The following is a 14,575-nucleotide window of genomic DNA, read 5'->3' as shown; positions in this document are numbered from 1 at the left end:
ATAAATAGAATTAGGAAGTGGGCTTTTTGGTTTTTTGTTGTTTTTTTGTTTTTTTTTTTTACTGTGAGACACGGGAACAAGGTGCCCAGAGAAGTTGTGGGATGCCTCAGACGCGGCAGTGTTCAAAGCCAGGCTCGATGGGGACTTGAGCATCCTCTAGGGGGTTTGTGTCCCCACCCTGGCCGAGGTGGCTGGGACCAGCTGCTCTTTAAGGTCCCTTCCTTCCCCTTCACGTTCTGTGGCGCTGTGAAAAACTCTCATTCCCAGCCGTGCACGCTGGAACGAGAGCGGGGGCCGGGCCGCGGCGCTGCCGGCCCGCCCGGGGAGCTCGGGCCATGCGGGGCCCGGCGCTGCCGCTCGCCTGCCGCGCTGGGGCCGCGCTGCGGCCGGGCCGGGCGGCCGGGCCGGACCTGGGCCGGGTGAGCTGGGGCCGGGGCTGGAGCCGGGGCTGGGGCTGGGGATGGAGCCGGGGTCAGAGCTGGAGCCGGGGCTGGAGCCCGGGTCGGAGCTGGAGCCGGGGCCGGGCGGAAGCGCGGCAGGAGGGCCCCGGCCGCTTCCTGCGCGGGCAGAGCGTGCGGTAGAGCCCGCCCGTTCCGTGTGCGCTCCCCGCTGCCTCCGCCACAGCACCGAGTGTCCCCGGGGTTTGTGTACCTCCTGCGGGCAGCTGTTCCGGCACACAGAGAGAACTGCCGGCCCCACAGCCGGCCCCGGTGCCCCAGCTCCCTCCCTGTCCCTGGGCCGCCTCTGGGCCGGCGCGGTGGGACGGGACGGCAGCTGGGTGCCCTGAGGGAGGGAAATTCAGCGTTTGCCCCTGGGGTTTGCTCAGAAACCAAAAGCTCTTTCCCTTCCTTTCGAAGGTTAAACTCCATCAGAGGCCCAGATTACCAGAGCCTCTGGATTATCAGCACAGTGGCTATTGAGGGGTACTTATTAACCAGCCGAGCAGGGAGGAAAACTGTGTGCTATAGTTTAACTTTCACTCTCTGAAATGTCTGTTTCATCTTGATCACATGAGGATGTGGTCTTAATATTTGGGCATTCTAATATCACCGATACCAAGTTGAGGTCATTAGAAAAATGTTTCTTATTCATTCTAGTGAGAACTAGAGAGGGTTTAATTTGGCTTTACTACTTTTCTTTTTTCTTCCTTTCTCTGAAGCTGGAGAAAAAAGGGAAGCTCCAGAAGCAGATCTGTCAGGTGGTTCTGGATCACTTTGAGAAGCAGTACACGGCAGAGCTGGGAGAGGCATGGAGCACTGTCAGGTCTGTGGCTTTGGGGACATGGAAGGAAGGGGAGAGAAGGAATTGAATTAATAATGACATGTATGGCAAAGGCTGTCACGTAATTTGGGTCTTGACCACGCAGCTGCTAAAGAACCTCATTATTAAAAAACAAAAGTCATAGATGCATAGCATTAATTTAATTGAGTCAACTTAAAAACTCTTAGTTTGGATCAATGTGTTTTTCTGCTTTAGGCACTGAATACTCCTGAAGAATATTTCTTTTAGATTAAATGAAAAATTACTAATAATAATTCAAACAGAAAGGGGGGAAATCCATGTAAGAAAGGCCTGAAAGAGCAAACTGAAATCCAAACAAGCATGTTTCTATCACATGCACTGCTGTCTCCCTTCCAAAAACATCTGTTGAATTAAGTTTTACTGGGCCAGTGTTTGCAGAACATAAAATGTAAAAAAGAACACTTGTGAAAATGGCATTTTAGTGTTGGCTGGAATGAGCATTGTAAAGCCAATGTCTGTGTGATTATTCTTGTTGGTTGCAACTAATATTACAGTTTTTCTTTGTCCCTAGGGAGGTGCTTTATAATCAGGAAGAGTGTTATGCTTCATTTATATCTTCTAGATAAAATAAGGAAAATAAAGAATTCCTTGTTGCAGAAGAAATTGGGGTTTTAAATGCAATAACTAGAAAAAAACAGTGACTTGATTTCCTATTAAAATTATTTTCCTGCATACTTTCCTAACCAAAATGATTAATTTCTGACTACTCCAGAATTATCCAATGGTGAGGTTGTAACTTATGGCTTCCTACACTGTTTTATTTGATGGTTTATTGAACAGCTTTTCCCTTTTCACCCTAGAGATGTGCTGACCTCGCCGTGGTGCTGGCAGCACGCCGTGCTGCTGAACAGGTTCAGCCACAGCCCCGGCCTGGAGAGCAGCCTGGCTGAGCAGGGATATCATGCTGCCTTCCCAGCAGCTCTGCCCTACCTCCCAGCAGCCTTCAGGTGTTACACCAGGACAGCTCCTGGCAGATTCCCTGCACAGAAACACCAGCCTGGCAGACTGAAGGAGTATTACCTGCTGAATGCTGCCTCGCTGCTGCCCGTGCTGGCCTTGGAGGTGAAGGATGGGGAAGATGTTCTGGATCTCTGTGCTGCACCAGGGGGAAAATCTGTAGCTATCCTGCAGTGTGCCTGTCCAGGTAATGGAGGGAGACAGGTGCTGGTGGAGGAAAAAAAAAACCAAACAACAATTTGTATTCCACCTAGTTCAATGCTGTTTGATAAGGGTCTTATGAAATCTGTTTGCCTAAAAGAGGACTGAAAATGCAGTTCTTACTTTAACATAGGTTACTGCAGAGTGACAGGCAGAAGTGGGGTAGCAGTGTGGACTTTTTTCTCCACTGTTACCTGTCCAGAAGTTACTTAAAGCCATGTCAATTTGTTAGCACAGGGATGTAAGTAATCAGCAATCTTAGAATGCTTGTCCTTTTTTATTTTATTTTTTCTTTTCCTCTGCTGCCTCATTTTTCAGTGCTGTGCAAATAGTACAGGTAAATTTAAGTATGCAGATGTAAAGCAGAACATAAGAAATGAAATGTGCAAGATCTGGGCAAAGGGAGAAGGTTTATGGTAAGGAATTGGTTGGAGAAGGATTCTGAGATGATCGGAGTCTTTAGGAGGCAAGCAGCAGCTTGGGCCAAGGAGTTAAAGCAAGCTGTGAGTGCTGTTTCCAAGTTTATTTGCTGGCTTGGATAATAATTGTTTCAAACTGTTCACAGCACCTTATGCTCCTGCTGATGAGGGCACTACTATAACCACCTGCAGCAGCTGATTGCAACTGGTTTCCCTCCCTCTTCTAGAGGAATGAGGTGATGCTAATGAAGTAAATTAAATAGGAATTGTCCTTTTAGAAGGTTTAAGGAAAAAAAAAACCCAACACCCTCTGTCTGCTTCTGAGCTGTTCTAAACTGTTGCTTAGAATGGAAGGTGTGAAGAATTTGATTCTTAATATAACTCAGTGAATGCTGAGATGTACCTTAAGATACAGAAAATTGATGATTTATTTATTTAAAAGGCAGTTTAATAATAATATGGGGCATGCACTTCATTTAGTTGGTAGCTCAGGGAGCCCAGGAAGGCACTCACTCTTTGGATATGGGTCTTGATTAAAGTTTGTTTTATTCTGGAAATCTATTGCTACAGAAGAATTTGCTAGTAAATATTTAGGGTTTGCTCTGTAGGAGCGTGTAGAAATTTATTTAGGTGTATAAAAATTCAGTAGTATTCTAAAAAGTGTAATAACACAGGCACATAAGGTATAAACTCCATGATAGTCATGGCAATGCAGTAGAATTTCTGAAAGGGGTCTAGCTCCTGGCATTTGTAAAAACATAAGAAAAAATAAATTATAAAGAATTCTCTTCTGAAGTTTACTTCTCTTTTTTTGTTTGTTTGTTTTTTTTTTCCTTAATTTTCTAAGGTCATTTTCACTGTAACGAATATGATGATTTGAGGTCAAGATGGTTGGAGCAGACAATAGAATCCTTCATCCCAGATCCTGTGATCAACTTGATAACAGTCTCTAAACTGGATGGTAGACAGATTGGAGATCTTCAGCCTGAATTTTATGACAAGGTAACATTATTATTGGCAAATTGTATTTCTGAATTCTGATTCTTCTTCTTCCTATGCTGCTGTCTTTTTAGTATTTTTGTTTTGTTTTCCTGGACCCCCATGAAAATACCTGACCTATCAAGGGAATAAACTCACGTACAGGATTTGCAGAGAAAACACTTTATGAAGCTTTTTGTGCATTTATTCCTGTGTTGGATGATGTTGGGCATTCATCCTTGGTATGGAAGTCTGAAGACCTTGTAGCTGTAATCTTTGCATGATGTGTAATTAGGAAAGGGAGGAGAACAAGAGGGAGCTGCTCAGGTAGATCTTCCTTTCAGAGCACTAATTTTTTATCTCCCCACCTGCTAACCCCATAAAAACATCTGAAAATAGTAATGGCATCATTTCACCCCCAAAATGGAAAGTAAAGTTTTGGCAATATTTGCAAAAGAAAATTGAATATATTTTGGCACATGGTGTTTAAAGAGTGACCATCTTTGTTGACATTTTTAAAATTTGATTTTATTAATTGTTCAGGTACTGGTTGATGCTCCTTGTTCAAATGACAGAAGTTGGCTCTTCTCTGCTGACCCTCAGCAGGCTGTGCTCAGGCTCATGCAAAGGAAGGAGTTGTCCTCCCTGCAATTCCAGCTTCTAAGGTGAGAAGTTCAAAAAGTTATTTTTTTAGTTTATTTTAAGTTTAAAAAGTTAGTAACCTTAATTATTTTGATAATTAATTGTAATTAATCTTATTTATTTTGAGGACTTCCTGTAATTAATAAAAATTACATGGGGTCAAGATTTAATAAATGAACTCAGGATTCCTTCTCTGAAAATAATGTCAGGAATATGTGATTGTGATGCTGTTTAGAATAACCAGTGGGTCTGAGATTATGAGGATGTGGAAATCTCTGTGGGTGATACCAGCAGTGAGGCCTTTGTCCTCTTAACTCACTTTATTCACTTTACTCACTTTAATTCACAGAAATGTCCATTTGCAGATGACTCACAGCAGTCTGTTGTAAAATCAAAATATTTTAGGTGGATACAGCTAAAATGGGTTTAGATATATTCCATACTGATTGTTTGTAGCACAGAAAGGCTCCCAGGCCTAACTGACAGGGTGAAAAAAGTAAAAGAATGTGAGGTTTGGTGGGGGAAAGAGAGGATTGTTTATTTTTGAGAATATCTCCCCAATAACCCAAAGTCAGGCTGTTGTGTATTACACATTTTAATGCTACCAGCCATGGGTTGGCACTTGTGAAGCATTTCAAACTGCACAGTTTTTTTTTTCATGGGGGCAAAGGAAAGAGTGACTTTTCAATAAAACCTTCTAAACTTGAATGTTATTTGTGGAGTAACAGTCATGCCTGAAGTCCATCTGTCAAAGCAAATTGAGGGAAAAATAATCAAATAATTTTTTATTATTAAAAAAAAAGGAAAATTTTTATGGAAAGTTCCCATTGCAGTTCAAGATAGTTTTGCAAGACTTCCAGTTGAAAAAGGCCTGGCAGAAGCCTGTGATTTATAACAGGAATATGAGGATCTTATTGCAGTAATGCATCATGTCATCCATTTCCTTTGAAGAAATCAATCACATTTAAAACACTGACCTGTTTCAGTTTTCCCTTTTCAATATCTGACATAGAAAATCCAATTTGTGAACCCGTAGCAAAAGGAGACATACATCATGCAGAGAAATTTTGAGAATTTGCATAAATCATTCCACATTGTAATCCTGGAGAACTCATGACAGCAGAAACCTTTTTTTTTAAAAAAATAAAAAAAAAAAATCCTGTCAGCTCAAATCAGATTTAATTGAATTATTCCTAAATAGAGAGAGAACTTTCTGTTGAAAATATTCTTTACTTTAGAAACAGTAATAAGAACTTGTAAAGACAAAATACCTTTATAAATTGTAGCAAAAGGATGGTTACTTTCAAGAGTTAGAATTTGTAAGCGTTATTGGATTAAAAGGGTTATTGCTAAAGGATATAAGAGTTATTGATTGGGTTATTGGGTAAAATATTTGAAGTATGGCTGGTTACTGTTCTCTTTACCTGATCACTTTAGAATGAAGTTCTAAAGACATGTCAGATCCCACGTGAACGGGAAAAAAGGAAATGATAAAGCAAGATCAGAAAAGGCTGAATGGTTCATGACAAGTGCATTAGAACTAAAATTCTGGATTGCTTCCCTATTCAAGCCTGTGTTTTATGACTGGAGTGCGTAATTATAAAGAAAAAGTTGAGTTTGAATCTCTTCTGTAGTACTTCTTGTAGTATTCAGGATGGCTGAGCCTCCATGAATCCAGCTGCACTGCTTTTTACAGCAGCCAGCTCATGCAGGGCTCTCTGGTTCATTGGTTCAGGTTACCTGGTGCCTTATGCTCCCAGGTGTTCCTGCCCTTGGTTCCTGTATTTGTAAACAAAAACAAGTGTAAGGCTGAATCCCAGCAGTTGTGTTGAGAGTAATGTAAGAAATACATGATAAGAGCAGGGAGTGACAGGACAAGGGGAGTGGCTTCAAACTGAGAGGGAGTGGGTTTAGATGGGATAGTGGGAAAAAATTCCTGACTGTGAAGGTGGGCAGGCCCTGGCACAGGGTGCCCAGAGAAGCTGTGTCTGCCCCTGGATCCCTGGAAGTGTCCAAGGCCAGGATGAACAGGGCTTAGAGCAGCCTGGGACAGTGGAAGGTGTCCTGCCCTTGGCAGGGGTTTGGAAATGATGATCATTAGGTCCCTTCCAACCCAAACCATCCTGTGATTTAAAGGTGAGGCTCGAGGGACCAAGCATTGTTTCAGTTTAGCAGGAGGATTAAGTGTATCATAAAAACGAGTAGAATGAATGGCAAAGTGGAGTTCTGTTTTTATTTCTCTCAAGCAACAGCCTAAATTCTGAAATTCCCTCCTTAATTAAGGGAATGCTTCACCTCTAATTTGTTTTTATGGATCTGTTTTGGAGGAAGCTGGGGTCATCAAAGAGGGAAGTTAAGGAAGGAAAAGTAGGATTTGCAATACAATGTAATTAATTAAGTACATAGAGGCTTCAGAGAATGGAGATCTGGAAGAAACTGTTCCAGCAACCTTCCTCCTGCAGCCTGCTTAAAATCTGAAATGTAAATAAGTGATATATATGCTGAACAGCAAATGTTCTAAGCAGTGAGGGCACCACTGATTTGAGGGAAATTGAGATTGTAATGATTGCTCATACCCAAACCAAAGCATCCCTGCTGAGTGCTCTAATCCAAGAACACACTGCAAATCTTGTTATTATTTGGAGTGTTTATGCAGAAAACAAATCGCAAAGTGAAAAAAAAAAAAAAAGGAATATTCATTTCCTGATGCTAAATGCTAACAGAAAATACAGTGGTTCCCAAAAGCAAATTTACCAATGTTACCGGTTCTCAGAGAGAAATTAAATTTTGGGCTAAGCTTGAATGCCCAATTATGTAGTGGTTAAACTGTAATGGATGTTGTAATTATTCTTAGACTGGTTTCTGCAGCTGAAAGGAACTCGTGTTAGGGCTCAGCAGAAAAGAAATGTAACAGAATACAATTTAGAAAACTCAGCAAGGGCATTCAGACTGCTGGAACTCTTCTATACACAGCATCTCTGAGTAATTAAACAGCTCTCAATTTTCACTGGATTGTGGAGTTTTCCACAGGAGAGGAATTGTGTGCTCTTAGCTGGGCTTTTTTGTGGTTATAGAGTGAAGGCAAAAATTGTGTTTATAAATATAAAATCATACATTTAGCATATGTCACCAGTGTACCATTTCTGCTATGTGGAGTAAGTTGTGCTGAGAATTGCTTCATCACATCTTCTGCTCATCCCACTGGAATTTTTCCTTTTGATCCTCTGTAGCTGCCCAGTTAATCCTTTTATTGTCCAAAACCATCTTCTCAATAGCTCCACTAGAAATTTTTGAGAGTTCCAACCGTTGGACCAACAAATCTTCTGTGGGTTTTGTGGATGGCAGGATTCTTTAGCCACCTTCTGTCGTACAAAAAGCTGAATATTTTGTGTGTGTTTGTGTTGTGCCATTCCACAAAAACACTTTGGATTGGGTTGTTGGAGGTTTTACATGGTTGGTTGGAATTCCTTCACAAAGAGTGAGTGCTGTGCCACTGATGTTGTTCATCACAGATGTTAAAATAAATGGTTCCTGATTTTAAGTGTGGCAGCACCCTGTGAATAACTTATGGATCAAGTCCCTTAGGATATGTTGCAAAGCCAGGTTTATTGAATATATAAATTACCATATGACTAAACAAATAAGCTACTCAACAGCTTTTTGGGATCACATATTTGAATTCAAGCACATTTTGCTTTAATTCCACCTTCAATCCTTTCTCTGTGTGTTTTATGAGCTGTGAGGATAACCACTAACCCTAAAGTTCTCTTTAGTGGGCTTCCAAGGTCTTTATTCTCCCTTCTGGGCTGTCTCATATCCCTGTTTGAACAGGATGAGTATTCCAGAAGTCACCATGCATTAAAGGAGAAAGATCAATAAATATAGCTGGTCGTTTGGTCTCTTTTTTAGAATAATTTAGAGTTATCTGCAATAGAAACATTGCTTATCAGGATTTTTGGGACAATTTTTGTCTAGAGTAGCATAGACTGGGGTTTTTTTGGGTTTGTGGATTTTGGTTGTTTAGTTGAGGGGGTTTTGATGCCTGTGTTTCCTTTTATTTATAATTCAATTTAGTGTTGAAAAAGGCAGTTGATTTTAATGATTCTCCTGTTATTTTGGGCTGCAGTGTTTCTCCACAAGAGCAAAGCTTACTTAGAGAGGAGCAGAGGGAGTGCATGAACTACTGTCACTGCCCATCACAAAGTATTAAAAAAATTGGTATTTTGACACAGAAGGATTTTCTTCATCATTTTTTCTAGTTTGAAATAAATAGAAGCAAAACCTTTAACAGGCACACAGGCCATATTGCCACAAAGTGTCTGGAGTCTTCTGAGAGGTGAAACGTAATGTGGATATTTTAAGTCAAGGAGAAGAATAGAATTGGCATTTTTTATATTCTGGTGAGACATTATCTTGCCTTGTTGAGCAGAAATACGTTGTCATTGCCAAAAGATGGCACTGTTGAAGTGTTGTGTTAGTTTAAAATTGCCCTAAAACTGTGTCATCTTTTCACTTTAATACTGAAAATGGTCTAGTGATTAACATAATTAATGCTCCCCCTTCCCATGGCATGCAGCATAAACCCAAGCACAGGAGTCTAGGCTGGACATGCAGATGCTGCCTATAGTGTGAAATACATATTTTTGTGTCTGCCTATTTTTAAAAGGATGTTTGAGACACCAAGACTTTTCTCTGTCTGTGGGAAAAATCCTTTCTAGGTCCTGGCTAGCTACATTTTAGTTGCATGGAAGAGTTTTTTGGGTTTGTCTTGTGGCTCTAGCATGATCATTTTTTTTCTCCTGAGATATTAAAACAGTAATGCTGTTTTGTTTTCCCTTATTTAGCAAGTCTTGAGAAATAAACTAAAAAAAAAAAAAAGAGCTTTGAAATAATATATTTCTTTAAAAAGTCTTTTCTGGTACTCCTGTGATACAGGGAATTAGGACAGATTAAGGCATCTGTTGTATCTCTGACTTCCACAGTACAATATGAACCTGTACCCAAAGACACAACCTGCAAAAATAAAAATATTTTTTACTTTTTTTTTTTTTCTAATGCTGTAAAATCTCATTTAAAAAAAGGAGGTGAGCAATCTGCATGTGTTAATTTTTTTTACAGAACTTGTTGAATGAGATGGACAGAAAAAGGCTCCAGAAGAAGTTTCCAGGGCTTTTAATGTGTTCTGTGTGAACTCATGAAAATGTTAAAATGTGTATCACACATGGTGTGTGATCTATCATGTGTTCTGGTGTATCTTCGTGTGAAGCATGAAACCTTGCAGTGGTAGTGCCTGTAAACACGTGAAATTCATTACAGAAGATACATGTACCTGAAATCACATTATGACATTAACTAGATCTTTATTTCAGCTGGAAGTTTTAGCTCTTTAATAAACACAAGTGTCATGTGTTCCACCAAGAGAAAAATAACTGCAGATTAACTACCTTTAAATATTGTGTGTTTTGTTAAACAGGGCATTGTAATAAGAGGAAGGTGAAAAAATATTTTGGCATCTTAATCATTCTGTATTTGACTTAGATGGTCCTGTCATTAGTAGGACTGTTATGCTTTATCTCCAACCTATCCCTTGGATGAGCTTGTTTTCCTTCAGTGATTAGAGAGGAAGTTTCTTTAAATTTACTTGGAACAATTCTCTGATGATCAAATCCTCTCCTGAATGCAGTCTTTGTGCTGCTGATGAGGAGAGGACCAAACTCCCTGCCTCTGCTGGCCCAGCTCAGTGTCACCCTGTGTGACTTTGAGCCCAGCACTCCCTCACTTGGAATTTTGCAGTTCCCTGCGGGTTTATCAAAAGCCTAGCAGGGTTTAATCAGGGCTGGCGGGCCTTGACTTTGAGCACAGGCACTGAAACAACTGTTGCTGCACTTGACAAGATGGATAGATACATTGATTAACCTTGCTGCCTGAAGCAATTCTCATCAGGTGTTTTAATTCGTGGTTTAGGTTCAAAATAAAGAGAGCTGCACTGAGCAGGCTGACCTTTATGGGTCACGGGCCAGTAAAGATTCACAAGTTGAGGTTTAGACATGGGGGAGCATTTGAGGTGAGATTTTCAAGTTTTTCTTCAGAGGCCTGTGCTGCTCTTCCCTCTGATGGACTCAGCTGGAGGAGCTTGGTGCCCTTGCAAATGTTGTGTTGAGGGGTTCTTGATTTCTTTATGGGTAGAAAAGGACATTTAGCAAGTGTCCAGGCTTTTAGTCTTGTAACCTATAGCTACATCTACTTTTTCTGTCTTTTACCTTTCCCACTTCACATGATAAAAGAATTTTCTCTCTTGTCTAAATGCTGTCTTAGAGGTAGGAAAGTGGTTGCTATTATCTGCTTCTCTGAGTAAAATTCTCAGGTCTGCTAAAAGTACATCTCAATTGTCACATTAAAACATTTCCAAGCTTACTGGCTGCCCTCAGGGCTTGGCACTCCTGCATGCATGGAAAAGGTGTAGCTGGCAGGGGAAAGTCTATCAAAAATGAGTTATGTAGGTGGATTCTGATAATAATCTGAAGATCAGCTCGACTTTATGCGAGCCCATTTAGATTTCAGCTGTGTTCTCTTTGAGTTCTAACGTGAAAGATAAAAAGCAAGATCCAATATATGGGGGGAAAAACATTATTTTAAATTTCCCCAGATGGGAGTGAGGCCGAGAGATAGTGCATCAGGCTCTCTTGCTGGTTTGGTGTTCATGAGAAGGGAAGGTTGCACATCCCTGCTTTGCTTTAATTTAGCAGTTAATTCCATGTATGTGGGTGCACAGCAGCATGAGTGAGCCCTGCCCTTTTAAATGGGCAGCTGCCAGCAAGGAAAGGAGCTGGACGGAAGTGGGAACAGCTTTTGGGTCCAGAACTGCTGCTTTTGGAGCCCTCTAAGGAGTAAATGTGTGTTGAGATGCCAGGATGAATATCTGGCAATTCAAATGGCTGCTGGTAAGTGCAGAAGTTTAGAAGATGAGAGCTGGGAAGGATGTCAGGGTTCCACCTGCTCTCTTTCACTCTCTTGGGATGGCAGTGTGAATGTTGTGCTATACCAGCCTGTGGCAGGAACATTCTCAAACGTTTCTGCAGGCTTTGAAAAGCTACTCAGGGGTGTGAGATAAGCTTCTAGTTTTAACTAATTAATAGGTTTAACTGATTTTTGGAGTATCCTCGAATGAGTCCGCTAGGCCCAGTTAAACTGAAAACCTAAGTGCACTGTAACCCATTTTTGCCTTTAGCAGGCTGAACTTGGAATTGCTCCCTCATTAAGGCTGGATATGCTCACTCTCTCCATCTTTTTCTGGAAAACTGATGTGACAGAGGCATTAAACACATATTTTTCTTCGAGCACCATGAGTTAAGAGAGCTCTCTCCTTTTACACTAAGTAAAATCATACACTTCAGTAAAATACATACTTGGGTTGCTGATTACCATAACCAAGACTCATAAAAGAATTGAGCAAGGTAATGTTTATGCTCCCAAGAGAAATAGGTTAGGTATAATCCTCAGGAGTTTTCACCTGGTCTTACCTGATTGAAGCAGTCATTTGTCCTGGTGTTCCCATACTATTTTGGACAGGACTTTCAGAGCAGCTTTGATCTGTGATCAGCTTTGATGCTTCTTGAAAGCTGAAGCTTTTCTTTATTGATTATTTTCCCAAAAAGTTGCGATTTTGTTAAAGGGGCTTATCTTTCCCCTCCTTTTTATTTCTTTTTTCCTTTCTCAATTGTCACTGTTTTTGGTCAGCTGTCACCCTTGGGAAGTCCTCAGCTTGTTTCTGGAGGAATTGCTATTTCCATGGCATTGTCTGTGTTTATCTAGACTTGGAATCAGACTTTCTGTATTTAGGGGCTGCTCACCTCATCCGGTTTCAAGAGATGGTTGTTTCTTTTCTTCTTTTTTTTTGTTCCAGGATATTTTTTTCCCCTGGGTTGTTGGGGGTGTGTGAGCACAGTTTTGTCAGTAATATCTACAAATCTCTGATTATTCAGTGTCATTTACACCATTCACCTGTTCTGATTTTCTTGTTATTAAATAAAAGAAATCTTACTGAGGGAACAGTTGTATTTAATGTGGTATTTCCCTGTAATATCCATTTGTATATCAGCTAACAGTGCAGTCTTTGAGCCAAAAATGGCTCAAAAATATATGATTTAAAGGGATTTATCTTCAGTGTTTTAATAGCAAATGAACCTTTTGTGTAGCTTCCTCTTTTAGAAATGTGGTAGCACCAGGTTCGAAGAATACTCTTCTGTGGTGCAAGATTTTTTGAGTTTTCTGCTTACTCTCGTAATTTGGAGTAGGTGAATATAACTTGCATATCTCATTTTTATACTCATAGATTGTATTTCATGTGTCTGAATGAGAACTTGGCAGATCTGCTGTAAGGGGAAATAAGCAGTTTATTGAAATTCAGTTTCAGTGGTAAAGTGATAAAGAACCTCTGGCCCCTCCATCCACCAGTAGCTGAGAAGTTTTCAGGCTTTAAGCCACAATTTTGCCTTTGTTTAGTCAGAATTTGTCAACGGTTTAATAAGTGAAGGGCACATAAACAAACAATCTATGATCCTTAAAAAATGGGGTTGAAAAGCAGTGGCTCAGTGACATCCCCAAGTCCTCTTACCTGCTAAATAAGTTGCAGAATTATCAGGAATATTTCTAAAATTACAGCCCAGTCATTAATTCAGGCTATTACTGCAGATTTACACTTGCATCTTGCCAAGTGTCCAGCTGATGCCCTTTTGATGTGGGGTAACCCATTCTGTGGACAGTTTCAGCATTTTCACAGCAGTGCTGGGCACAGGAATGCTTGATGTACATTCTGAATAGATGCTGCTTTGTACTTGTCACTGTGGTGTAAAAAATACCTTCAGCTAACTGAGAATACTATAATAAATGAAAAGCAAAATTGTGTTGTGGGTGGTTTCCTGCACTGTCAATTATATACAGTTAAGACATTTTCATAATGTTACTTTTGTCAGATTTATTTATACTCTGGATTTAGAAGTCTACACATTCTCCCACTAGCAGTATGTCACTTTTGATGTTGATTTTTTCCCCTTTTTCCTGTTGTTCTTTGCAGATCTGCTGTAAAAGCCCTGCGTCCTGGTGGGTCCTTGGTCTATTCCACGTGCACCCTCTCCAAGGCAGAAAACAGCGATGTGATCAGTCTCATCCTGAGCTCCTGCAGGAATGTGATGCCTGTGGATATAAGTGGGATGGCCAGAGGTGTTTCCCAGGAATTCTCTTTCCTTGTTGGAATGCAGCAGCACGAACTGCTGGTTCTCCCAGAGAAAGGGAGAGCGTGGGGTCCCATGTACGTGGCTAAATTAAAAAAAGTGTCCCCCACCTGATGCTGGTGGTTTACAAGCAGTATATGATAAATTAATATTGATTTAAATATAGTGTGTGCATATGAACACGTCCAAGGCAACTGAAATTAGTATGATGCAATTTCCTGATCAAAAGGAAGCAAGAAGTTTAATTTATTTTAACTTAAAATACTGAATGTGCCTTCCAGCTTGGGCTTGTGGGCGTCTGAGAAGTCCTGAAGAAATCAGGGGAGCTTTGTATTGTTTTCAAGGTGGTGCTTTCAAAGGGATTTGGATTCCAGAATAGAGGCTTAATGTGGTAGAGTTTTGCACTGGTTTTGGTTTTTTATTTTCTAACTTGGTTCTAATACAGTATATTTTTAAATAAATGGTTTCCAGTGGTCTGAAGTCATGGAAATCCTGCATTCTCTTTAAACACATCTAGAAATCTGTGTTTCTGCAAGAGCTGATTTGTATGTGCAGTGCCATCTTCAAGCACTGGCAGAACAGGTCTCGTATTTGCTAAGCTGTTTACTTACAAAACAAAGGTGTCTTGTTTACACAGATGCAAAGGTCAGCACTTAGATCAACACCAGCTTTTTTTGTTGTTGTTTTAATTTATTAATATTCTTCTATTTTGAGCTTGCAAAAATACGCATTGAAAGAGTAATGGTGTATGTATTCCAGCCTATGCTTGTCTTGAAGCAGAGTGGAACCCTTTCATCCCCATCTGGGTTTTTCTCCCAGATGGAAGGTGATAATCATTGTTTTTAA

The 14,575-nt window shown here is 40.5% G+C and overlaps 1 protein-coding gene across 1 annotated transcript; it reads left to right on the top strand.

The window, feature by feature from the left end:
- The first annotated feature begins 314 nt into the window (after positions 1–314).
- NSUN3 (NOP2/Sun RNA methyltransferase 3) lies at positions 315–14,209 on the top strand. Its single transcript, XM_086883591.1, has 6 exons — positions 315–419; positions 1,160–1,263; positions 2,103–2,446; positions 3,727–3,881; positions 4,401–4,522; positions 13,573–14,209. Exons 1-6 carry the CDS (start codon positions 336–338, stop codon positions 13,841–13,843), a joined length of 1,080 nt encoding a protein of 359 aa, XP_086739717.1. The 5' UTR covers positions 315–335; the 3' UTR covers positions 13,844–14,209.
- The last annotated feature ends 366 nt before the right edge of the window (positions 14,210–14,575 follow it).

Source organism: Cyanistes caeruleus, chromosome 3, assembly GCF_971803275.1.
Source record: "Cyanistes caeruleus chromosome 3, bCyaCae1.hap1.1, whole genome shotgun sequence".
Taxonomy (NCBI): domain Eukaryota; kingdom Metazoa; phylum Chordata; class Aves; order Passeriformes; family Paridae; genus Cyanistes; species Cyanistes caeruleus.
Note: the sequence above shows the minus strand (reverse complement) of the source record. Positions and strands in the feature narration are given on the sequence as shown.

Bases quoted from the DNA above. Each gene is read 5' to 3' on its own strand.
- NSUN3 (XM_086883591.1), top strand. From the start codon at position 336: ATGCGGGGCCCGGCGCTGCCGCTCGCCTGCCGCGCTGGGGCCGCGCTG. The intron at 2,447-3,726 runs GTAATGGAGGGA...TAATTTTCTAAG, and splicing joins CCTGCAGTGTGCCTGTCCAG to GTCATTTTCACTGTAACGAA. The intron at 4,523-13,572 runs GTGAGAAGTTCA...TGTTCTTTGCAG, and splicing joins CTGCAATTCCAGCTTCTAAG to ATCTGCTGTAAAAGCCCTGC.